This window comes from Ovis canadensis, chromosome 13 (assembly GCF_042477335.2).
Source record: "Ovis canadensis isolate MfBH-ARS-UI-01 breed Bighorn chromosome 13, ARS-UI_OviCan_v2, whole genome shotgun sequence".
Lineage (NCBI taxonomy): Eukaryota > Metazoa > Chordata > Mammalia > Artiodactyla > Bovidae > Ovis > Ovis canadensis.
The window spans coordinates 87994783-88020413 of record NC_091257.1 but is presented as its reverse complement, the minus strand read 5'-3'; the positions used below and the strand labels follow the sequence as shown (position 1 = coordinate 88020413).

The window sequence follows — 25631 nt, the reverse complement described above, 5'->3', positions numbered from 1 at the left end:
TTTTTTAAGTCTTAAAAACAATTATTGAAATTTAATACATATACAGAAAATATAAACTGAACACACTCCTATAATCGATATGAGATCAAGAAACAGAATTACCAGCACACCAGGAAATAAGTAATCTTTCTCAATAAATAATCCCTCTGGTCCTCACCATTTATAGACTCTTTTTTTCTGTAGTTTCATTGCTTGATTCTATTTCTTGACTATAATACCTTCCTGATGTCATCATTCAGTTTCCATGACAAAGCTGAATGAAATTTGAGCAAGAAGGCAAGTGATTCACAACTCTCAGTCTTCAACAGCTTTGAAAACCCACCCTTCAGTTCAGTTCAGTTGCTCAGTCGTGTCCGACTCTTTGCGACCCCATGAATTGCAGCACGCCAGGCCTCCCTGTTCTCACCATCTCCCAGAGTTCACTCAGACTCACGTCCATTGAATCCGTGATGCCATCCAGCCATCTCATCCTCTGTTGTCCCCTTCTCCTCCTTCCCCCAATCCCTCCCAGCATCAGAGTCTTTTCCAATGAGTCAACTCTTCACATGAGGTGGCCAAAGTACTGGAGTTTCAGCTTTAGCATCATTCCTTCCAAAGAAATCCCAGGGTTGATCTCCTTCAGAATGGACTGGTTGGATCTCCTTGCAGTCTAAGGGATTCTCAAGAGTCTTCTCTGTAAAATCTCTGTAAAAATGTTTTACCACAATTTGACAGAAGGGATGATCTTAGGGCTCCCCCTGCTGGTGACCAGTTCAGTTCAGTTCAGTTCAGTCGCTCAGTCGTGTCCGACTGTTCGTGACCCCATGAATCACAGCATGCCAGGCCTCCCTGTCCATCACCAACTCCCAGAGTTCACCCAAACTCATGTGCGTTGAGTCGGTGATGCCATCCAGCCATCTCATCCTCTGTCGTCCCCTTCTCCTTCTGCCTCAGTCCCTCCCAGCATCAGGGTCTTTTCCAATGAGTCAGCTCTTCGCATGAGATGACCAAAGTATTGGAGTTTCAGCTTCAGCACCAGTCCTTCCAGTGAACACCCAGGACCGGTCTCCTTTAGGATGGACTGGTTGGATCTCCTTGCAGTCCAAGGGACTCTCAAGAGTCTTCTCCAACACCACAGTTCAAAAGTATCGATTCTTCGGCGCTCAGCTTTCTTCACAGTCCAACTCTCATATCCATACATGACCACTGGAAAAACCATAGCTTTGACTAGACGGACCTTTGTTGACAAAGTAATATCTTGGCTTTTCAATATGCTATCTCGGTTGGTCATAACTTTCCTTCCAAGGAGTAAGCATCTTTTAATTCCACGGCTGCAATCACCATCTGCAGTGATTTTGGAGGCCCCAAAAATAAAGTTTGACACTGTTTCCACTGTTTCCCCATCTATTTCCCATGAAGTGATGGGACCAGATTCCATGATCTTCGTTTTCTGAATGTTGAGCTTTAAGCCAACTTTTTCACTCTCCTCTTTCACTTTCATCAAGAGGCTTTTTAGCTCCTCTTCACTTTCTGCCATAAAGGTGGTGTCATCTGCATATCTGAGGTTATTAATATTTCTCCCGGCAATCTTGATTCCAGCTTGTGCTTCTTTCAGCCCATGATGTACTCTGCATATAAGTTAAATAAGCAGGGTGACAATATACAGCCTTGATGTACTCCTTTTCCTATTTGGAACCAGTCTGTTGTTCCATGTCCACTTCTAACTGTTGCTTCCTGACCTGCATATAGGTTTCTCAAGAGGCAGGTCAGGTGGTCTGGTATTCCCATCTCTTTCAGAATTTTCCACAGTTTATTGTGATCCACACAGTCAAAGGCTTTGGCATAGTCAATAAAGCAGAAATAGATGTTTTTCTGGAACTCTCATGCTTTTTCAAAGATCCAGCTGGTGACCAGTAGTTACCAGGAAAACCTTCCCATCTTCTCTCCAGGCTCTTGAGGATGGAGTTTGGGACTCAAGTCACTGTAGACTTACTGTGAACCAGTGCACAGAGGTGTCAAGTACAAATTGCCACTTACCTCTACAAGGATTAAATCGTCTGCTGTTGCTCCTGCTGATTTTCAACACTCCCTGAAAGGAGTTCAGGATGGAGAGCAGAAATGAGGCACTCTTCTCTAGGAAAAACTGGCACAACAGGTCTTCAGATAGTTGGACACTTTGAGGAGCCCACTTTATGAGCCCAATTCCTGTATCTCTTCAAATCTAGAATAGTACTAAAATCCTTCATGGTGACAACTACTCCTCATGATTAGCAGAATTTCTGCAAAAAGTATGTGCTCGATTGCACGTATACCAAAATCACATACATACTAACCTTCCCCTTGCCTCTTTGAGCCCTTTCTCAGAGCTGTCTGAAATGCTGTCTCCTGGGCTGCAGTCCTCATTTTGCTCCAAATAAAACCTAACTCACAGCTCTCCTGTTGTGCATTTTCTAAGTCAGCAGAGGGATGCAGTGAGGTCACTTAGCAAGGCAACCAGAAGTCCCCTTTCCCTTCCCATTCCCTCAGTCAACATCTGAGGAAGGCAACTATCAACTAATGGACCATAACAGCTTTGGGGGCTAAGAATAGAATGACAGGAAAGCGCAGTTAATCTTTGCTTCCCCACCTCTTGCTTCAGCTCAGTTCAGTTCAGTCACTCAGTTGTGTCCGACTCTTTGTGACCCCATGAACTGCAGCACGCCAGGCCTGCTTGTCCATCAACAACTCCTGGAGTCCACCCAAACCCATGTCCATTGAGTCGATGATGCCATCCAACCATCTCATCCTCTGTTGCCCCCTTCTCCTCCTGTCCTCAATCTTTCCCAGCATCAGGGTCTTTTTCAATGAGTCAGCTCTTTGCATCAGGTGGCCAAAGTTATTGGAGTTTCAGCTTCAACATGAACACCCAGGACTGATCTCCCTTAGGATGGACTGGTTGGATCTCCTTGCAGTCCAAGGGACTCTCAAGAGTCTTCTCCAACACCACAGTTCAAAAGCATCGATTCTTCAGCGCTCAGCTTCCTTTACAGTTCAACTCTCACATCCATACATGACCACAGGAAAAACCATAGCCTGGACTAGATGGACCTTAGTCGGCAAAGTAATGTCTCTGCTTTTTAATATGCTATCTAGGTTGCTTATAACTTTCCTTCCAAGGAGTAAGCGTCTTCTAATTTCATGGCTGCAGTCACCATCTGCAGTGATTTTGGAGCCCCCCAAAATAAAGTCTGACACTGCTTCCACTGTTTCCCTATCTCTCTGCTATGAAGTGATGGTACCAGATGCCATGATCTTCGTTTTCTGAATGTTGAGCTTTAAGCCAGCTTTTCCACTCGCCTCTTCCACTTTCATCAAGAGGCTCTTTAGTTCTTCTTCACTTTCTGCCATAAGAGTGGTGTCATCTGCATATCTGAGGTTATTGATATTTCTCCCAGCAATCTTGATTCCAGCTTGTGCTTCCTCCAGCCCAGCATTTCTCAAGATGTACTCTACATATAAGTTAAATTAGCAGGGTGACCTCTTGCTTATTCTTCCCCAAACAAGGGACTGTTGTGAAGGGCCCTGCTGACTAATATTAACTTGTCAAAGGAGCCAACAGCCCCAGTTACAGGTCTCAAAAGGCAGCAGGCAAATAATTATTTACTGAGCAAGATCATGGATTGATCAATTGGCAGGCTCTCACTCAGCAGATTCTGTAGCATACTCTGTGCCAGGTACCCTGGTCACATGAGGCAATCCCACCGATGATGGGGAAGCGTGAGGGCCAGGGGAGGAGCACTGGGTATAGGGACATTTAACCCACGCGCCTGCAGGGGAAATAGACACTGTGTGTGGGGGGCGGGGGGTGGGGAATGGGGGAAAGCTGGAGGAGGAACTATGCTTCTTGGTCTCTGGAAGCTTAGAATCTAGTTAGAGACACAAGAAATGTATGAATAAAAGGCTAAAAAACACTAACTTGAGGTGGTGCCTGGAGTTGAGAAATGTCACTTGGGACTCCAGGCACCTCATTTTGGAGCCCTGGAGATGGAGAGGGGCCCTGGGCTGACAAAGCTGAGAGGGGGTAGACAGAAGAGCTGGAAGCCCTTCAGTTGCTGTGAAGAACCAAAAAAAAAAAAAAAAGTCTAGGAAGTCAACAGGCCACTAAGTGGGATCTCAGGGAGGAAAGAGCTGGGAGGGTCATCACCACCTGGGATGTCCTTAGGGTTGTGGGTCCAAGAATTCTGCCATGTCAGGGGCCCCAGAGCTGAACAAATTCAAGGACATGGACTCAACGAATATTGGCTGGTGACCTAGAGATCTGATGCCAGTTTATTCACGTACAAAGGAAAGATACCTCCCCCACAACTGGAATGCTTACTGCTTGCCTCCCAGGGTTCCCCCTACCTTTTTTAAAAAAAATATTTGGCTATGAATGGCAACCCACTCCAGTGTTCTTGCCTGGAGAATCCCATGGACAAGGGAGCCTGGTGGGCTGCCGTCCACGGGTCATAAGAGTAGGACACGACTTGGCGTCTAAACCAGCACCACCATGAAGTCTTAGCCACTGAAACTCCAAGTAACCCCCTGCGCCACTTGTTTCTTTCCTCCTGATAGCTCCCACCTCTCCAGTGGGGGGTGGGGGAGTGGGCTTGCCCTCCCTATGGCTCCATGGCCACCTGCGTGCTGACTCCGTAATCTCTTTCCAGTCCAAATCTCTCACTTGAACTCCATACCCGTTTCTCTTTCTGTTCCTTGGACACCTCCATGTGGCTGCCCCTAAAATCTCTCAAGGTCAATGTGTCTAAACTGAGCTCATCATTTAGAAGTATTCTATCACAGGAAGGCACAGAGCATGTGAGAGCAGACTCTAGCCTGAGCGCCTCCGTTCAAATTCCAAATCCACCACTCACCAGCTATGTGACCTCAGGCACACAAGTTACATAGCTTCTTTTGGCTTCAGTTTCCTCATCTGGAAAATGAAGATAAGGATAATCACATGGGACCATTGTGAGCAATTAAAATGAGTCTTCTGACACATAGGAAAAGCTAAAAAAGCATTAGCTTTTATTGTGATCTTCCACTTAATTGTGGTTCTTCATCTGTCCTCTGTCAACTGGATTCGACAGTGACATTAGAAACAGGCAACAGGAACTTTCCAGGCAGTACAGTGGTTAAGACATCACACTTCCAATGCAGAGATGAGGGGATGTGGACTTGATCCCTGGTCACGGAACTAAGATCCCATATTCTATGCTGTGTGGTGTGTCCAAAAAAAAAGAAAAAAAAGATAGAGAGAAATAGGCAACAATACCCATTCAGTCGCTCAAACTAGAAAGCAAATTATTGTTGACGTCCTCTCCCTGCCCCTACTATTCACACGAAACTTCTGATTTTTTGAAAATCAAAAGCTTTGATTTTAAAATTAAAAAAAATTTATTTTAAATCAAAAGTTATCTTCCTATATAAAGTATTTCTGCAGTATAATTTGGTGGAGTTAAGTCTCCTCTATTCAATCACTTTCCTGGAGAAGGAAATGGCAACCCACTCTATATACATGCCAGGATAATCCCATGGACAGAGGAGCCTGGTTGGCTACAGTCCATGTGGTTGCCAAGAGTTGGACACACTGAGCAACTGAGCACACACGTATGCATTCAATCACTTATAAGATTCATGTAACAAGGAAATAAACACTGCTGAAGGAATTTTACAGCTACCTTAGCTTTCTGATGGGCTTGCCTAGTGGCTCAAACAGTGAAGAATCTGCCCACAATGCAGGAGACATGGGTTCAATCCCTGGGTTGAGAAGATGCCCTGGAGAAGGAAATGGCTACCCAGCCCAGTACTCTTGCCTGAAGAATCCCATGGACAGAGGAGCCAGGCACGATGCACAGTCCACGGGGTTGCAGAGTTGGACACGACTGAGTGAATAACTTTCATTTCATAGATTCTGGTGAGACGGCATTACTATGTGCGTTAATACCAAGTCAATTTCCTGAACAGAAAGTCTCCACGTAAGTTCAGGGCCTTCTCTATGGCTAGAAAGATCCTGTGTTGCTGATGTAAGCAGCACACTGGGATTCTGGTTCCCTCAGGTCACGTGGCTTGTGGCTTCTCCCTCATTCTAGGTCAGGAGGTACCAGTGAGTCAGGGCTGTATCTAATGATGTGAAGTTTCAGGAGACATCAATGAGGTATGAGTTAACAGACTTTATTTCCTAGAGGCTCTCATCTTTTGAATACTCCCCAAGAAGTGAGCTACGTTCTCAGAAGGCATCCAACTTTATGCTGGAGACATGCTTACCTAAAACAAAGCATTTAAAACCATTTTTGTCTTAGTATTTTAATACCATGTGGGTATAAATAAGGTAAAATGAAGAATTCATCAAAACTGTATGGAGCACCTACTAACCTCCAGGATCTGTCTTAGGCTTTGGGAATTCAACTCATCTAGATACAGTCCTTGCCCTCAAGAATGTGTGGTTTTATCTGAAGCAGTATTTTCAAATAGCTTAAGAACACATCTTTGGTCATGATGAAATTCACTTGGGAAATTCACTGAGGGAAAAAAATGCATCGTATTTTCCTGTTTCTTTTTTTAAAAATAATTTTGGCCACGTGAGGCAACTAGAGGGATTACAGTTTCCTGACCAAGGACTAAACCCTAGCCATAGCAGTAAAAGTGCCAAATCCCAACCACTAGACCACCAGGGGGAGAAGGCAATGGCACCCACTCCAGTACTCTGGAATCCCATGGACGGAGGAGCCTGGTGGGCTGCCGTCTATGGGGTCGCATAGAGTCGGACACGACTGAAATGACTTAGCAGCAGCAGCAGCAGACCACCAGGGATACTTTCCTGTTTCTTAATCTTTTCTAAGAGATGTTGAGAGATGGGCAGCAGTGGATGGCCAGGCTTCTGAGACTGTTTCAATCCTTATTTTGTCACTTTCTAGCACTGTATGACACAGGAAAATGGGCGACAGAACAAGTTATCTGAGTCCCAGTTATCCTCTCTGTAAAATGTGCAAAAACCACAGGAATATTAAATGTGCAAACATGTGCATGGCTGTTGCATAGTGGAGGACAACCATTATTAGCATTATTAGGCTTGATGTTGGAAGTTCGCAATTAACACGTTTTTTTCATCCGTTGTCAGTTACTGAGCCTCTCCTACTAACAAGGAGATTTAGAATCTTTTACCCAGCGCCCATGGCATGCTTTAACAACCATGTCCAGTGACCTGTACATGGGTCAGGCCTTCCAAGATCTAGCTGTAGGTAGGTTAAATATACATTTTCAGCAGCCTATCTAGCTAGGTGATTATAGCTAACGTACTGGGGAGTGGGAGGGTCCTGTTTTGGTTCCGGTGACAACTTCACATAAAGGCTGGGCCAGGACCAACTTTAGCCCATTCTATTGAGGAAAGCCATCTTTTCCCATATAGCCCTGATAGCTGACCTGAGGGCTGCAGACGGGAGCTTGGGTGCGGTGAGTGAGGAGAGAGGTACTGCGAACTCCGCAGAACCACTCCTCTTGTTGGAGGGAGTGGCAGCTGAAGGGAAGCCCACTCCTTCTCAGCCTGTCATGAGTCATACAAACAGACAAGATACCTAAAAATCACCTACTTAGGTGACCTGCTCAAACCTTTTCGCAAAATTTAGTATGCATGTGCGTCTCCCTGTCGAGATGGTCTACAGTTCTCCCCAGATTCTCAATTCCCATGCCTGGGAAAAAAAAAACAAAAAACGAGATTCGCTGAAATAGTCCGAATGGAGAAACTGAGGCCCGGAGACGAAAAAGCGAGTTGCCTCAAGTCAAACAACAGGGATATACTAAAGGCATTTCAGTTCCGACTCCGGTGTCACGTTCACGGTTCTGACCGTGTTGAATACCTCCTTGATTTCTCTGCAGCCCTGGAAGATCCTTGGGAGGGGAGGGCTCTCGTCGGAGCTCTGGAGATGTCGCAGCAAGTCCAATTCGGGCGTCGAGGGGGCTCTCGCCAATCGCTCAGACGGGGTCCACTGCCGTGAAGATTCCCCCATCATGGCCTCACCCCGAGGAATCCCGCAGCCTCGTCAATTCCAGGTACGGCACCAAACACCAGGAGACCCGCAGAAGTGGAGGCGGCTGGCTGGTGAAGCACGCCCACTCACTCACCTGACCAAGAAGAAGCGCGCAAGCCCCAAAATCCCATCCCCAGCGAACCCTTCGCGGAGGGAGGAGCCAGTGAAGAGAATAACAGGAAATGACGCCAGGCGCACGTGTTTCGCGAGGGGCTGGCGCCAGGCTTTTGAGACGCGCGGCTACGGCCTCGCGCCTGCGCAGCCGCTGCCCTCCCGCGTCGCCAAGTCCCCAAGATGGGAGGAGAATGAGAAGGGGGCGGGGCGCGTGCCTGGGTGACGCAGGCGCAGTGCGACTTCGGAGACGCTGGTCGTCCCTCCGCGGGTTTGGATCCGGGTCAGTCAGGCGCTGTGATCGGGGAGAGCCGTTCTAAACTGACCGAACTGGCTTACCGGAGCGCCCCTGCTGCGAGGAGGTGAGTACCCTGACGTGATGCGGACGCGCCGCGTCACCGCGTCTGGGCCTCCTGGCCCGGCCTGGCCACCGGCGGCTTCCTTTGGCCCTCCCGCCTCACGTCGAGCCGCGTCGCCCGCCGGCGCTGGCCGCCTGCGCCTTTCCGCGCCCCCTCGGCCACTGCGGCCTGGCCCTGCCAGAGGCTCTTTTCTCTCGCCCCTTCCCGCCTCCGCGGCCCCCGCGCCGTGCCTCCGCCCTCTCCCTCCGGTCCACAGCTTCCCCTTTTCGCCCTCCTCGGCCGCCCTTTGCCCCTTCCCGCCCTTTCCCGCTGGTTCTCGAGCCCCAGTCTCGTTGGCTGCCTCTTCGGCTCTGTTCCCGCCTCCTTCTGGATCCCTCACTCCTTTGGCCCGACGCAGGCCTCTCATCCTGGCCGGGGGAGTATTCTTAAGGGGAAACTTTGCAGCGGGAGAGCTCGGGCGGGTTCGGGCGCCGGACACATCCCCACTTCCCGAACCCCCCCCAGGCCCTGACCTTTCCCCACCCCATCGTGTTTAATCACGACCGACCCAGTTTCTGGGTGAAAAGAATTGACATTGTGCTGTATCTGGCACCGAGGGTGTAGAAGTTGAGTGGGTAGAGAGACGTGAACGTGTTTTGTCTCCGGGACCGATTGTTGCAACTTCGTCTTGTTTGCGTCTTCCAGAGTTGCTGGACAGGATTTTCTTTTCCCGGACTCCATGCTTCCTGCTGGGCTGGGAAATTTTCTAAAAGCTTTATTTAACATTGTGATGACACGCTTACGCGCGGATCCTTTATTGATCGTTCTCAGGTCTTTTCAGGGTCCGGGAAATTTGGACCTAGGCTTGTGGTTGTTAAGTGGGCTTGGTTAAAATTGCAAGATAAAAATAATATTGGGAGACTTACTCTTCGTTTAAAGTCAGAGAAAAGTCAGGAATTTGCCCTTTTGATGGAGGACCTTAGAAGAATTTTGTGGTTTTGTTTTGTTTTTTGAAAGGTTAGGGGAAACTCCAAATCCCCGTGTGATTTGACTTAAAGTATCTTTAAAAGTTTGACCTTTGCGAGGATTGTTCAATTTCAAGAAGATAGTGCAGTAAGAATCGGCAAGAACGTCTCCCACAAACTTAATGAAGATAAATCAAGTGTAAGATCCCCGGAGTTGGTTGTGCAGCTCTTGATTTGAGTGAATGGGAAGAGGGAGGAGCATGGTAAAGCCTTTTAAAGTTACAAACACGCTACTATTTAGCTGTTAAGGTCATACCTGAGATTTCACCTTTGCTCTGGGTTAATTTAACTGAGGGAAAAGATGAGTAATCAAAATGCTCGAAGTCTGAAAATAGTTTAGATGGAACTTTATTCCTAGAGTTTTAGTTGGTAGCCAGTCTTATTCTGGTCTGTTTTGGTTTGTAAATGATGGATCTTTTGGTGTGTCAGTAAGAATGTTAGTGGAGTTTGTATTAACATCTGGAGGTCATTTACAGTATATTAAATTAGCCCTGTATAATGAAAAGTTCTATATCTGAGTGCGAAACATTTTAGCACAGTGTTAGGGCAGGAATGGGGTTCATAGACTGGGTTCACACTTATATGCCTAAGCATCCAGACTAGTGCTAAAAGCACATTGTAGGGATTCTGTCAATATTTGTGTAAGGAATGGATTTCTGCCTGTAGAATTCACCAATGCATATGTAGATGTGATGTGTGCTGATTTCTAGAGAGGCCCGAAGAGAGATTGTGTGGGGTCCAGAGGAGTGGGGAGACTGGCTCAGATGATGTTCCTCTGTGAGGGCCAGCGTTTGACTGGTCATTAAGTAATTGAGGAAAACTAATAAAAACTTTATTTTAGTTCTGCCAGCAGGAGGAATTTGTTTACAGCCTATGGATAGCACCGTTTTAGATGCTGTGGAGCTTCAAAAATAAGAGAATATCTGATCTTTGGTCACCCCTCTCCCCAGGTATAAATATACATATATATAGGATGTTATTGTGTATCTGGGAGAGGATCCTCCTGTAAATCTAGAACTGAATTAGTAGCTGGTGAAATACGGAATTGATACCATTTCTTCACAGTGACGTACTCGTTAAATAAACCAGCAAAATATATGTGGGGAGTGTATTTCAATATTTTGTTGTAAGAAGTTGAGGTGAAAACTGGATAAATTCTTTTGAGACTGTTTTCAGTGTTCTCAGAGAAGTCTGCCTAAAATACCTTCTACACATAAATAAAACTATTGATTCCTTGCTTCCTAATTCTGTCTCTGGTACTGTGTAGTTACATTATCAAACATATTATGACACTCTGACCTTTAGAATATTAGAGGTCTCACAATAACATAAAACCCACCCCTGAGAAATGAGCAGATATAGAATCAAAGAGGCTCCAAGGATCCAGGCACTGTTCACTGGGAGAGTGCCCAAGGCGAGGTGGGGGTGGGGGGTGGGGTAGCGGAGTAGAAATAGAGAAGGTGAAGTGAATGCTTTAAAAATTCCTCATTTTATTATTTTTTTGTTTTACTTTTTTCTTTCTGATTTCCAGTAATATGTTTATAGAAACTTTTTTCATTCTGGATTTGGTATCAGGAAATTTTTTACCCTAAAAGTAAAAAAAATGGAGTGATTAGAGTCACTGAATTGATTAACTTCTCTATTGTATCTCTTGTTGTTTTGGTTGGTCTGCCCCCCCCCTTTTGGTTTAAATATAAAAATCAGGGTGGGGGAAATGGAGAACTTTGGTTAATCAAGCTAGTTGATTAGGTAGAGATCATTTAAAGGTGTATCTGTAGAACAATTTCAGTTTTTTCCTTTACTTCCTATCTCTTTAGCTACATTTAAGATTTTGAGTTACAAATATAGTTCATCTATCTTTGTGAGAAAGTATTAGAAGCTAAAGAAAGCAAAGGTGTCAACCTTATAGATAGTGTGTGGAGTAGTCAGTATCATTGAAACATGTTCGTAATCCTGCCTTGACAGTGGTAACAGCATGATATCTATCTGTGTGATTATTAATACAAGTATAAATATTGATATCTGCGTCAGGATTGCTTTAGAGAAACACTGTTGTGTCATGTAGTTATTCTTATCTGAAATATTTAGCATTAGATGAGACAAATACTCAACAGCGGGTTTTTTTGTTGTTTAAAAATTTTTGCTGAAGTATATATAGTTGATTTACAATATTAGTTTCAAGTACACAGGAAAGTGAATGTTTGCATATACATATATACACTTTTTAAGAGTAGCGTTTTAAAGATCAGAGTCTTGGAGGCTAAGCTTTTCCCTTTTATTTCCAATGCAATGATCATCTTTTCTGTAGGTTTCTAGACTTCTACAACTGGAGGGATTTCCCTTCCTGTCAAAAAGTATACTGAAACACAGATTTTAGGTAATGTGATCTAATTTCCAAAACTGAAACAGGATGTTGGGATCAAGTATTTGGACGGTTTAAATACCATCATAATAAACACATGTTTTCTGTGTAATTTCATTTGTCTCCTCTTAAGAAATAATACCTGCGGTTTCCTAATCATTGAAACTTCCTTTTAGAAATAGAAATTTGCACTTTATCCCACTAAGAAGCAATGGTAGGATCAGGAATACAGATTTTAACCTGTTTTCACTTTGCTCATTTAATTTTTCTTTTCTTTTTTTTAGTATTAACCGGAACATCCATAGTAGTGTAAAAAGTTTCACAATGAAATCGGAAGCCAAGGATGGAGAGGAGGAGAGTCTACAAACTGCTTTCAAGAAACTAAGAGTGGATGCATCAGGGTAATTAAATATGAAGTATATTATTGGGGAATTGTTTACTAGATTTAAATAGACATTTCCTCAAGGGAGCTCTTTCTGTTCTAAAGTTTCTTTTTATTTGTAGGAAGTATAAGTGTTAATAGTGTGATATTTTACCAAATTCTGTATAACATTGTTATAAAAGAAACTCTTCTGTTAAATTTTGAGAAGTAGCTGCTCATTTGTATTCCAAGGTTGGGAATTAACTTTGGTAGAGTACCGCTTTCCCTGTCCCCTGCCTCTTTTTAATCACACATTAGCAGTCAGTGTCCCATCAGAGAGTTCCTCCTACACCTCTAGGGAATCACAGTATTTTTCACTGAAAGTGAGTTGGTTCAATAGGAATCTCTGCAGACATTGTCAATTTCATGGGCTCTGATCACTGAGCCTATCACTATGGAAACCTCTATTCATTAGGGTTCTGTCACTGAGATCAATAGTCTTGGACCCTTTGGCCAAACTAATTAGAGCACCTGCAGACCAGCTGCTGTCTGAATGTTAATATTTCACCCTTTGCAAAATGTTCTATGCAGGACTCTTTTCATCCCCATTCTTTGCCTCAGGCCAGAAGATAATCTTAAATTTTAATGGATATAACAATATTTCATTTCATGAACGGAAACCCAACACTCAGCAAGGAGCAATAATGACTGTTAAAATTTATTACTCATTTTACTGTGCCCTCAATACTGACTGAAGTACTCTGTACATATCATCTAATCCTCACTACCAACTTAGAATATAGACAGTAGAGAGTATACTATATAGTTTACAGAGGAGCTACAGATGAATTGTCTTGTAAAAGGTCACATTGGTAAGATGTGGTAGAGCCAGAATCTGAACCCAGATAATTTTTCTCCAGAACTTCTGCTCTTAACCATTCCTTTTTATGGTACCTTGAAGACAACATGAAGAAACACATTTAGTACCTGGCACATAGTAAAATTAAATAGATGTTAGTTGTTACAGCTGTCTGCCTATTGCTAATACTGTTTTTGGCCTACCAAATGAGAAAATTTATACTCATAGATTTGCACAGTAGCTGTTACAGGTGCTGACATTGTTTCCATGATACAGCAAATAAGTATCTTCTAGTGATTCTGCCAATATGGTCATCTTGCCATTAGAATTGATTAGTACTTGCTATTTTGGGAAGCAGAAACAAAGCAGAGAAACACATAGTTCCAGACTCTAGTCATAGTGTAATTTTCTGTGATTTCTGGTATAGACATGCAATTTTTAAATCAGGAAAATACTTACAAATGCACAGGTATATGTAAATCCCTTAGTGTATAAATTTACTTAACTCTTGATACACAGACTTCTTTCCTGGTATTTTTGTTGGAACTTAAAATTAAGCTATTTCTGTGCCCCTAAAAATTACTTGGAACATAAAATCTTTCAAGATACTCTGTACAGTTTATGGTCCGATATTATGTATTTGTAGCTTGCAATCTACTGTGTGTAAAATTGTAAAGAGAAGGAGCAGTGGAGAACATTTCAGAAAACCAAGTAAGAGTACAAGGAGTGAGTCATTACTGTGACTAAGCAGAATAAGACTTGTATAGTGTATCATACAATTCTAGTTGGTGGTTTCGAATCGTTGCTGATTTACAAATGGAGCATGTGAGGTAGTGACTCATAAACTAACCAAGCCTTGCCAAGGAATTTAGCATGATCCTGTTGAACGGGTTTTGGTTCCTAATGGTATTTGTTTTATCAGGACAGACTATATATTTAATTGCAAAACAATATAGTTCTTTTTTTCAGACTATATATGTATATAGCATAATACATGCTTATTTATAAATCATAAAATGGATAAAAAAGTAAAAATCACAACTTACCATTACCACTGTTAGTATCTAAATCATCTGTAATATCACTGTTTTTACACAGTTGAAATCATAATATATGTACAGGTATTCATCCATGCTGTTTTCCCTTAATATTATAAGCATTCTCCTATGTCATTAAAAGTTCTTTGTACACTTAATTTTTAATAAATTCCTAATATCCCATTGTGTACCGAACAACACTAATTTTATATAGTATGGTATTTTCTGTTATTCGACATTTAGTTATTGCCAGCTTTTAAGTTATATTTCAGTGAGTGAGCATCTTGTCACTTAGTAGACTGTCTCTTTCTATAGGTTAGTACAGTGCTACAGCGTGTATAGTAGGAGCCCTGTGTAAGTGTGTGTGTATATTGAAAAGGTCCAGAAGAATTTGATGTTAAATGTTAATGTTGGTCTCTGGATTGTGAAATTAGAGTTGATTCTTTTCTCTTTTAAATTTTTTCATCTTCTTTACTGAGAACCCACATTACTTGTGTAGTTTTAAACTGCAGAGATTTAACTGAGTAATATTTCAGGTTTATTGGTTGTAAAAATCAGAATATTTTTGTGTAAGTTGTATACTATTTGAAAAAGGATTCATTTAGCTTGAGTCTCCCAAAGTTAGATTTTGTCTCCTGAAGTTCATCCTCCTGCACTTGGTTTCCACAGTTCTGGTTTGCCCACATAAAACAAGTGCTCAGTGCCATTAGCACTCTCCCTGGACATAAGGCCTGATCTGCCCCAGATAAACAGTCTATTTATATCCCACTGCTGGTTATACTTAAGAATCATTCTTTAGCTTACGATTCTGGAACTGTGAGCTCTTAGGGATCCTCCAAATTTGGTTTTGGAGGACAGTTTACAGTAAAAGCTCAGCAATTCTTGAGAAAAGCAAACTGAAAAGGCAATAAAGGTATTAACACAAGTTGCATTTGGGTTGGTGAGAGCAGTGTGTTCTTGCATGGTTTTCTAAGCAGTAAACTCTGTTCTTGTCTTCAGGTCCATAGCCTCTCTGTCTGTTGGAGAAGGCACAAGTGTCAGAGCGTCAGTCAGAGCAGCAGCAGAGGATACCAAACCTAAGACCGCATGTGCATCTAAAGACAGTTGGCATGGGTAAGAACTTCTCACTGCAGGTGGTTTTTATCCCAACACCTCAACGTATTACTGGATTTTCTTTCCTGAGAATTCAAAAGAGAATGTCTTATGATACAGAGCCCAAGATGCACCAGTGAAAGAAGAGCCTTTCTTCTTGTTGTGAATTTGCTGAGACTTGCTGTCTGGCCTGGTTCGTTGTCAGTTTTTATGAATGTTCTATGTGTGTTTGAGAAGAATGGCTCTCCTCTAATCATTCTTAGGTTTTATAAATGTCCCTTAAAGTAAGCTTTTAAATGTCTTATTTATAGGATCTTTTTTCAAATAATTTTGTTGTTAGCTTGGGCTATTAATAATTGAGGGGTTTGTTGAAGTCTCCCCCAGTAGAGTACATTTGTTTATTTTCTCTGTAAGTTCTATATTTTTGCTTTATCGTTTTGAAGCTGTTTTGTTTATAGTCTAGGTTCATGCCAGTTTAGAATGTTTTCTTCCTGTTAAATTGAGACTTTTGCTGTATTTAGTGACCTTCTTAATCCCCCATAATGGCTTTGTCATAAAGTCTGTTTTGTCTGGAATTAATAAAACTAATACAGTTGTCTTTTAGTATTTGCCTAGTGTATCTTTTTCTATTATATTTTCAACCATTTTGTGTTTCACAATTTTTGGTGTGTCTGATATAAATATGTATGGCTTATTTCATTTTACTCAGTCAGTCTTTTTTTTAAACTTACATTTATTTTGATTATTGATATATTTGGATTTGTTCTGCTCTTTTATGCTGTTTGTCCTGCTTTTTCTTTTTTATTTCTTTCATTCCCACCTTGTCTTTCCTCCCCATTTAAAAAATTGTTTGGAATATGTTTGTTTTTCTCCATACAAGTTTTCCTTTCATTGGTTTGGAAATTCCATACCTTGTTTCTCTTCGCCTTCCTCCTCAGAACTGGTTTGCTCCAGTCTCCTTCCACGATGTGGTGGCCCATCCTTCAGTTCTGTCACTTATTTTTTGTCTCACCAGTTCAGTTTTATTGACCCTACTTCATTTTATTTAAATTAGAGAGTGTGTGTTTAGATTCATCTCATGTATACTTTCTTTACTCTCACCATTGTAGCATCAGAGCTTCCATATAGGGTCACTCTCTTCCTAAAGAAGTCTGTTATTTGGTTTAAAAGCGGGGGGCGGTGTGGGGAGGCTCTCTGTTAGTTGTCCATATAGAATGTTTCTCTGAAAATGTCTTTATTTCATCCTTTTTCTTGAAAGGTATACCTGATTTAGTATACCTGAAATCATGGTCCTCGTTAACAGTTATTTTCTCTTAGCGCTTGAAGGTATTGTCTTCTGGCTTCCATGTTGTTGAAAAGCCTCCTTTCAGACTTAATTTTTCTTCTTTCGGCAATAATCCATCTAGTCTCTAGCTGCTTTTAAGATGTTCCTGTTGTTTTTGGTATTCTCCAATTAGTTGTCCTGCTCGTTTGCTGGTTTGTAGATTCTCTGCATCAATTCAGAAAATTGCTCGGCCATTATCTCTTTGAAATTTGCTTGGCAATTTTGAACCTTTTTCTCTTTGCACAATTCTTATTAAAGAGTTTTTATAAAAATTACATACTGTGCCTGATAATTCCCACTATCTGAAAACTTGAGAGTGTCTAAATCTATTTTTCAGCTGTTTCCAGTGATAGAAATGAATTCTAAATCTATCATTCTGTTGAACGAGTGACTATTTATAGCATTAGCACCCCCTGCGGTGATACTGAAACTGCCTTGTTTAGAGCATGGAGCCCAGCATTGAGGTTTTTCTAAGTTGTCTGTGCAGGGTGCTTCCCCAAACCACTGGTCAGAAGTTCCTAAGCCAACAGTTGGGACAGGGCAGACAGGTCTACTGCACCAAATGTTTGGTCTGAGAAACATGACTTAAAACTACCTTTAACCTCTCCTGTAGTAAGGGGGTGTTGGAGTTTTTGAGATGCACAGACTCAGGCAGCTTGACAGTGGAGGTGGGCACACGTCTTTGGGGAGAACTTATTTCCACTCATTCACCAGAGAAGTGGCAATTTCCCAACCATTTTAAAAGATCTCTTTAGAAGAACTCTGTATCCCAACATCCTCTTGTGTGTTTTTTCCTCTTAGGTCTACAAGGAAATCTTCACGAGGAGCAGTGAGAACCCAACGTCGCCGCCGTTCCAAGTCTCCTGTCCTTCATCCTCCAAAGTTCATACATTGCAGTACAATAGCTTCTTCCAGCAGCCAGCTCAAGCACAAAAGCCAGACTGACTCCCCTGATGGCAGCAGTGGGCTGGGAATTTCAACCCCTAAAGAGTTCAATGCAGGAGAATGCTCATCTTCTCTCGATACTAATCACACAGGGGCGGTTGCTGAGCCTTTGAGAACTTCGGTTCCAAGGCTCCCATCAGAGAGTAAGGAGGAAGATTCCTCTGATGCTCCCCAAGTCTCCCAAGCAAGTCTCCAGGCCAGTGATCTCTCTGACTTTCAATCGGTCTCCAAGCTAAACCTGGGCAAGCCATGTGCATGCATAGGCAAGGAGTGCCAGTGTAAGAGGTGGCATGACATGGAGGTATATTCCTTTTCAGGCCTGCAGAATGTCCCTCCCTTGGCCCCAGAACGAAGATCCACACTTGAGGACTACTCTCAGTCGCTTCACACGAGAACTCTGTCTGGCTCTCCCCGTTCCTGTTCTGAGCAGGCTCGCGTCTACGTGGATGACGTGACCATTGAGGACCTGTCGGGCTACATGGAGTATTACTTGTATATCCCCAAGAAAATGTCCCACATGGCAGAAATGATGTACACCTGAGAGCAAGAAGCTCCTTACTATGCTTTAACCAATGAAGGGTTGTCAGAGAGTTAGTTAACAGCAGACCTTGCAGCTACTTTGTGTGAGAAGACATCTCCTCCTGCTCACTGTGCTTGCAATAAAAACTTTTCTTGGCATCTCAGTCAGTTAATGTTCGTTCTTTAAACTTAACTTTCTGAGTTCTTACATACCCACCAAGGTGAGCAGATCATTTAGAAATGTCCCTGGGGGATGAACAAATGGTCATTGCTTGACTGGTAGCAGAGGGTTTATGGTGAAAGCCTTTGAAAAAACAGTGCGTTTTTCAGATGTGTGTTAAGATTTGGGTGCCAAGGAAGATGAAATGTGGTTTTTTAACTGGACCGAACGTTTGTCATGCTGTAGTTGCCAGCCCAGCGGTATTGGAAGTTGCATGACAGGTTTAAGCCATCTCTGATTTACGTAAGATTTATGGTGTCTTTAAAGGTTTCCTATGTTATTGTTAAGCCAGCGATCTAAGGTTTAGATTCAATATAAATAAACTGGCTGGCCTGCCCTATATTGTTTGAGAGAATCATTAACCATCACCAAGCAAACCCCTGCTGGTGCTCTTCGCCCTGAGACACGTCACATAAGGTTTCTTACGTGAGAAGCAGCTTGGAGTGGGCTGCTTTGTTGCGGGAAAGGGGTGTGATGTTGGACACTGCTGTGTATCTGCTCCATCTCTGGCATTCTGGTATATATGGCATGTTCAGTCACTTGCAGTATAGATCTCATACCTCAGTTTCAAATGTTCTGAATGGATAATATCTCTACTGCCCTCCCACCCCAGCAGGCCCCAAAGATAATTTTATCCATGCTGTGTCCTGTAATAAAGGCCAACCAGGCCACAGCTCCCTCCAAAGTGTTGTACAAAAGTCTGTCCACAGTTTCCACTGGAGGAAGAACTCTCTCTTTTCCAGGTGGTTCCAAAGTGAATTTGACATGCTGCCATGTAAGGCAAGAACACTGGTTTGCTGTTCTCTAATTGAATATATCCAATGAATATACTCTAGTATTCATTGGAAGGACTGATGCTGAAGCTGAAACTCCAATACTTTGGCTACCTGATAACAACTGACTCATTGGAAAAGACTCTGATGCTGGGAAAGATCAAAGGCAGGAGGAGAGAAGGGGACAATAGAGGATGACATGGTTGGATGGCATCACCAACTCGGTGGACATAGTTTGAGCAAGCCCCAGGAGTTGGTGATGGGACAGGGAAGCCTGGCGTGCTGCAGTCCATGGGGTCGCAAACAGTTGGACACGATTGAGCGACTAAACTGAACTGAACCTGGGCCACTAGCGCTTACGGTTATGAAGGCACCTATGGCCCCTCCCCCACCCACTCCCCAACTTACACAGTGTTTTGCTTTTCCTTTTTTACTAGAAAGAAGAGCAAATTGAGCTGAACATGTTACTTGAATTAAAATAATTTCTAAGTCTGTTAAGTCTTTTAAGGTTTTAGTTTGCTTTTCAAAGCAGCAGTCCAATTATTAACTCAATTCTGTATATTAACAGAACAGTCACAGGAGAAGGGTAAGTGATGCCCGCTTTTTACTCAAGAGTTGTTAAGAGGAGCATCAGAACTGAAAAGGACCAAGTTCCAATGGCTGAGTAACCTGTTGGAGAAATCCACACTTAGACAAAAGCTTGGGAACTCCGGATTTGCAGGAATGAGTTGTAAGATTTACATCTTAGTCAGAATCTTCCTTTAAACCTGAATCTTGGAAGCCCAAGATCACGCCACCAAACCCAGTTGGGCCAGCTTTAATATGTGTCCCTAATTGGAACAGTCGACCATTTGTGAGTCCAACTTGTGGGACCAATGTTTGTCAGATGCATCCTGGAAAACAGATTCAAATTGTGGTTTGAGGGATTTTTACTCTGATGTTTTGAAAAGTAGCATCCTGACGTGTAACTTCATTGAACATTCATTCAACAAATCTTCACTAAGTGCTGTTAACACAGTCATGCTCTACCAGGTGCTGGGAATAGGGCATCATCATATCCTTGGAGAAAATGCTATGGAGAGAGGAGGATTAGGAGACAGCAAGGGCTAGGGCAGGGGGAGGAGTTGCTGCTTCATTTGTGGTAGAGAAGTGTCTGTGAGGAGGTGGCATTTGAGCTGAGACCTGAAGATAACGAGAGTGAGCCATGTGGATATTTGGGGGAAGAGCATTCCTGGCAGCATTCCTTGAAGCAGGCGAGGTCACAGAAGCATGGGTCACGGGCAGATCATGGAGACCCTCCTGGGCCGTTTTAAAGGCATTGGTTTGTGAGGAGACAGGGAGCCTTTGAGGGGGTCTGGAGGACAGGAGAGACATCAGACTTGTCTTTTATAAAGAGCACTGGCTGCTCTGTAGACTAAGAGGGGAGCTAGGAAAAGGAAAGGAAGGAGGCAGGCAGGAGGCTACTGCAGTGAATCAGACAGTGGTTTCAAGTGGCTCAGACCCTTAGCAGTGCAGCAGAGAAGACCTATTCTAGAATTATCTTGAAGGTCGAGCTAAAGGGATTTGCTGATGGATATAAGGTGTGATGGATATAAGGATATGGGCTTCTCGGGGGTGCTCGTGGTAAAGAGTGAGTGAGTGAAAGTCGCTCAGTCATGTCCGACTCTTTACGACCCCCTAGTCTGTAGCCCGCCAGGCTCCTCTGTCCATGGGGGTTCTCCAGGCAAGAATACTGGAGTGGGTTGCCATTGCCTTCTCCAGGGGATCTTCCTAACCCAGAATCTAACTCAGGTCTCCCGCACTGCAGGCGGATCCTTTACCATCTGAGCCACCAGGGAAGTTCAGTGGTAAGGAACCCACCTGCCAATGTAGGAGACATAAGAGACATGGGTTTGATCCCTGAGTCAGGAAGATCCCCTGGAGGAGGGCATGGCAACCCATTCCAGTATTCTTGTCTGGAGAGTTCCATGGACAGAAGCGCCTGGCAGACTTCAGTCCATAGGGCTTCAAAGAGTCAGACATGACTGAAGCAATTTAGCATGTGTACACATAAGGTGTGAGAGAAGGATTGAAATTAAGGATGATTCCCAAGGTTTAATACAGTGGGAGTTGGCTGGAGGAGCAAATTTGGGAGGAGACTTTGGGAGTTTGGTTTTGATATCATGTAGAGATGCTGAGTCGGTGGTTGGATATGCAACTGAAGATCAGGAGCGGGACAGGCTGGAGATCCAAAGTTAGGAGCCATCAGGGTGTGGGTGTTACTGAAAACTCTGCTGCCAAAGGAGATCACCTAGAGAGTAAATGTAGATACTCGGTAAGAGGACCAAGCTCTGGGTCATTTCCAAAGTCTAGAGCTCAGGGCAATGAGGAGGAACCTGCAGGAGACTTGTGTGGAAGCAGCTAATGAGGCAGGACAGAACCGAGAGACAAGCCTTAGGAGTAGAGTGAAAAAGCATTTCAAGACAGGAGTTGTCAGCTGCCAAATAGGAAGGAAAGATGAGGGCACGTAGTTTGTGAGGGTGCTGGGCACAGAAAGATGAGCTGAAGGGCCAGGCGGGCACTTCGGAGGTATTCAGGCCTTTTTTTTTTTTTGGAAGGAAGATAATCTTTGCTTCAGACAGCTCATAGGTGGGGGAAGGAGTCAGCGTGTCGGAAGGCATATAACCCAGCCAGGTAACTTATCTGGGGAGGTGAGGCTTCTTTAACCAAGTCTTCGGTGCTGAGAAGGAACGTGAGCCCTGAGTAGACTTCTGTGTGCGTTCCCCTCTGTTCTGGATTTTCAGTCCCTTCCTCCCCTCCCTCCCTTGGAAGCAGTCACTCTAGAGAAATTGAAGAGACAAGGGAAGCAAGTGACTGCACCTTCTGACCGAAGAACAACACTGTGGAGTGAGAAAAAACCTGCGAAAAAGAGAGAATGGGATAGCTACCTTTAAAAGCAATTTAAAATTCGTTCCAAGTTTCAAATGTAGAACTTGGTTTTTCTAAGAAAAATCTGTTGTAATGCACATGTGGCCACAAGGGGTCTCCCTTTCCCTGAAAGTCACTGGTTTAAAGGGCGAGGCAAAGAAGTGAAGGCTGGTCAGGTAAGGCCAGTACCAAATTTGGCAAAAAAATTGACCGAAACTTCTGGCTGTGCTGCACGGCCTGTGGGATCTTAGTTTCCCGACCAGGGATTGATCTCGTGCCCGCTGCATTGGAAGCGCAGCATCTTAACTACTGGACCGCCAGAGAAATCCTCACTTAAACTGTCAAGAAATCGGTGTCCCTTTGCCAATAATATAACTTATCAGTTTGAAAAGGGGAAAATCACAGAGTAATGTTGAGTAAATACACATTGGGAAGAGTAAGGAGTGCTTCAGTGTTAAGGTACTTAATATTTAAGGGGTGATTCTTCCCTTAGGCTTCCCTGGTGGCTCAGAGGTTAAAGCATCTGCCTGGAATGTGAGAAACCCAGGTTCGATCCCCAGGTCAGGAAGATCCCCTGAAGAAGGAAATGGCAACCCACTCCAGTACTCTTGCTTGGAGAATCCCATGGAGGGAGGAGCCTGGTGGGCTACAGTCCATGGGGTCACAAAGAGTTGGACATGACTGAGTGACTTCACTTTCACTTTCTTCCCTTTGGTAATAACTTTATTAAGCATTATAGTATGAAAAGCAACTTATTTTTTTTAATTTATTTTATTTTATTCAAGTATAGTTGATTTACAACAGTGTGTTAATTTCTGCCATACAGCGCAGTGATTCAGTTATACGTACACATGCATTCTTTTTCATATTCTTTTCCATTATGGTCCATCACAGAATATTGAATATAGTTCCCTGTGCTACAGTAGGACCTTGTTGTTTATCCACTCTATATATAATAGTTTGCATCTGCTAATCTCAGACTCCCACCACATCCCTCCCTCATCCTGCCTGCTACCTTAACAACCATGAGTTCATTCTCTATGTCCATGAGTCTGTTTCTGTTTCGTAGATAACTTTATTTTTTGCCATATTTTAGATTCCACACATAAGTGATATCATATGGTATTTGTCTCTCTCTTTCTGACTTACTTCAGCTCAGTTCAGTACAGTTCAGTCGCTCAGTTGTGTCCGACTCTTCGCGACATCGTGAATCGTAGCATGCCAGGCCTCCCTGTCCATCACCAACTCCCGGAGTTCACTCAGACTCATGTCTATCGAGTCGGTGATGCCATCCAGCCATCTCATCCTCTGTCGTCCCCTTCTCCTCCTGCCCCCAATCCCTCCCAGCATCAGGGTCTTTTCCAGTGAGAGTTGTCTGAGAGGTGGCCAAAGTATTGGAGTTTCAGCTTTAGCATCAGTCCTTCCAATGAACACTCAGGACTGATCTCCTTTAGAAAGGACTGGTTGGATCTCCTTGCAGTCCAAGGGACTCTCAAGAGTCTTCTCCAACACCACACTTCAAAAGCATCAATCCTACGGCAATCAGCTTTCTTCACAGTCCAACTCTCACATCTATACATTACTACTGGAAAAACCATAGCTTTGACTAGACGGACCTTTGTTGGCAAAGTAATGTCTCTGATTTTGAATATGCTATCTAGGTTGGTCATAACTTTCCTTCCAAGGAGTAAGTGTCTTTTAATTTCCTGGCTGCAATCACCATCTACAGTGATTTTGGAGCCCCCCAAAATAAAGTCTGACCCTGTTTCCACTGTTTCCCCATCTATTTCCCATGAAGTGATGGGACCAGATGCCACTTACTAAGTGATAATTTCTAGGGTTCATCAATGTTGCCTCAAATGACATTTGATTCTTTTTATGGCTGAGTAGTAGTCCCTCGTCGGAGAAGGCAATGGCACCCCACTCCAATACTCTTGCCTGGAGAATCTCAGGGACGGGGGAGCCTGGTGGGCTGCCGTCTATGGGGCCATACAGAGTCGGACACGGCTGCAGTGACTCAGCAGCAGCAGCAGCAGTGTTCCCTCGTGCACATGTACCTCATCTTCTTGATCCATTCACTTGTCAATGGATATTTAGGTTGTGAAGAGCAATCTATCGTGTGAGGATAATATTAATAACAGCAAACATTTATTAGGTATTTAGTGTCTTCTGAGCCATTTTACAGGCTTCCCCAGGTGGCGCTAGTGGTTAAGAACATGCTTGCCAATGCACGTAGAGGTAACAGACCCAATGCAGACTTACTTCCCTGGGTTGAGAAGATCCCCTGGAGGAGGACATGGCAACCTGCTCCAGTGTTCTTGCCTGGAGAATCCCATGGACAGAGGAGGCTGGGTGGGCTATTGTCCATAGGGTCACAAAGAGTCAGGCATGACTGAAGTGACTTAGCGTGCATGCACAAGTGTTTTTACACCATTAACCCACTTAATCCTCATCCAGCCATATAAAGTAGATACTATTATCCTTGCAACTGAGAATTCTTGAGAGGGATATTCAAGAGGGAGGGGACATATGTATACCTATGACTGACCCATGTTGATATTTGGCAGAAAACAACAAAATTCTGTAAATTATCCTTCAATTAAAAAATAAATAAATTAGAAAAAAAAAACCCTAAGAATCCGTTGAGATAGGTGCTTTTACAGACAAAGAATTTGTGACTTAGAGAAATTAACAGTTAGTCTAAAGCCACACAGCTTGTGAGGGCCAGAACTAGGATCTGAACACAAATCTAATTCCATAACTATCTACCCTACACAGTGAAGGCATGGATCTGTACATTATTAAGAAACTGTTTCTTAATTTGAAAACCGACAGTAGTTCTTTACTGGGAATGAGAGTCAGATTTGTCCGAGGAGATTTTAAAAAGAATGCAAGTGCTGGAGCCTCCTCCCAGGACAATCTGGTAGGTTGGGGAGGGGGTGGGATTCCGGAATCTGTTCCCATTTTTAAGTTCCACAGGTGACTTTTACGTGTACTAGCCGTTGGGAGGAACCACTGTAGGGAGGCGTATGGATGAACAGTTGCTACACTTGGAACAGCCAGGACACAGCAGCCAGCCGCCCAGCCTTAGGACAGGATTATGCCGATTTGCCGGGCATTTAAACTACAAAGGGTATTGAACTCAGAGTCCTCTGGCTTCCAGTTGGAGATGCTCTTTCCTGTCCCCTGGAGAGCAGAGGTGGAAAGAAATGCGTGGTTTTCCAGGGTTGGTCAGAAGTGGCAACAGCAGAGTTCTACAGGGGCAGCACTGAGATGGCCTCAGCAGTGAACTGGGCAACCAGGCTGTCAGGCAACCTGCGGGGCAGGGGGCTGGGGTGAGTCAAAACCCAGACGAGACAGTCTTTATCTGCTGCTTTTTGCTGCGTCTCTGCTTGGCAAAGAGCTCCGGGGCTGGGTGTTTCTATCTGGGGGTAAAATGTGGGCAGAGAAGGGTTCTTCAAGGCAGGGGACTGTGAAGAAGGAAGGAACCAAGTGGTAATAAGAACCAGGATCAGCTAAGGGTGAAGGGAGAGAGGCTTGTCTATCCATTTCTTAAACAAGGACACATCTTTGGTGGTGACTTGAAATGGCCTAAGTCATCATGGGTTTCAGAGTATGACAGATATGTTTGAAGTGAGATAATAATAGTTGCATGTTCTCAAGTGCCTTCTGGGCTTTTTTTTTTTTGGTGATTTCTATCCTCCTCACTGCCACACACCCCCCCCCCCCCCCGCAAC

The 25631-nt window shown here is 43.7% G+C and overlaps 1 protein-coding gene and 1 long non-coding RNA gene across 3 annotated transcripts; one reads left to right on the top strand and one right to left on the bottom strand.

The window, feature by feature from the left end:
• Positions 1 to 4999: 4999 nt before the first annotated feature.
• On the bottom strand, positions 5000 to 8762 carry LOC138417193 (uncharacterized). Its single transcript, XR_011248023.1, has 3 exons — positions 7417 to 8762; positions 5676 to 6261; positions 5000 to 5211 (listed from the first exon to the last, which is right to left on the bottom strand). It is a non-coding gene; the product is annotated as an uncharacterized lncRNA (long non-coding RNA).
• OSER1 (oxidative stress responsive serine rich 1) lies at positions 8264 to 18158 on the top strand. Of its 2 annotated transcripts, none has more exons than XM_069546984.1 (4): positions 8264 to 8494; positions 12142 to 12258; positions 15114 to 15227; positions 17332 to 18158. In XM_069546984.1, the coding sequence occupies exons 2-4, from the start codon at positions 12182 to 12184 to the stop codon at positions 18014 to 18016; spliced, it is 876 nt and encodes a 291-aa protein (XP_069403085.1). In that variant the 5' UTR covers positions 8264 to 8494; positions 12142 to 12181; the 3' UTR covers positions 18017 to 18158. The 2 variants fall into 2 exon arrangements, with proteins under 2 accessions (XP_069403085.1, XP_069403086.1); XM_069546985.1 differs by lacking the exon at positions 8264 to 8494 and adding an exon at positions 9774 to 10445.
• The last annotated feature ends 7473 nt before the right edge of the window (positions 18159 to 25631 follow it).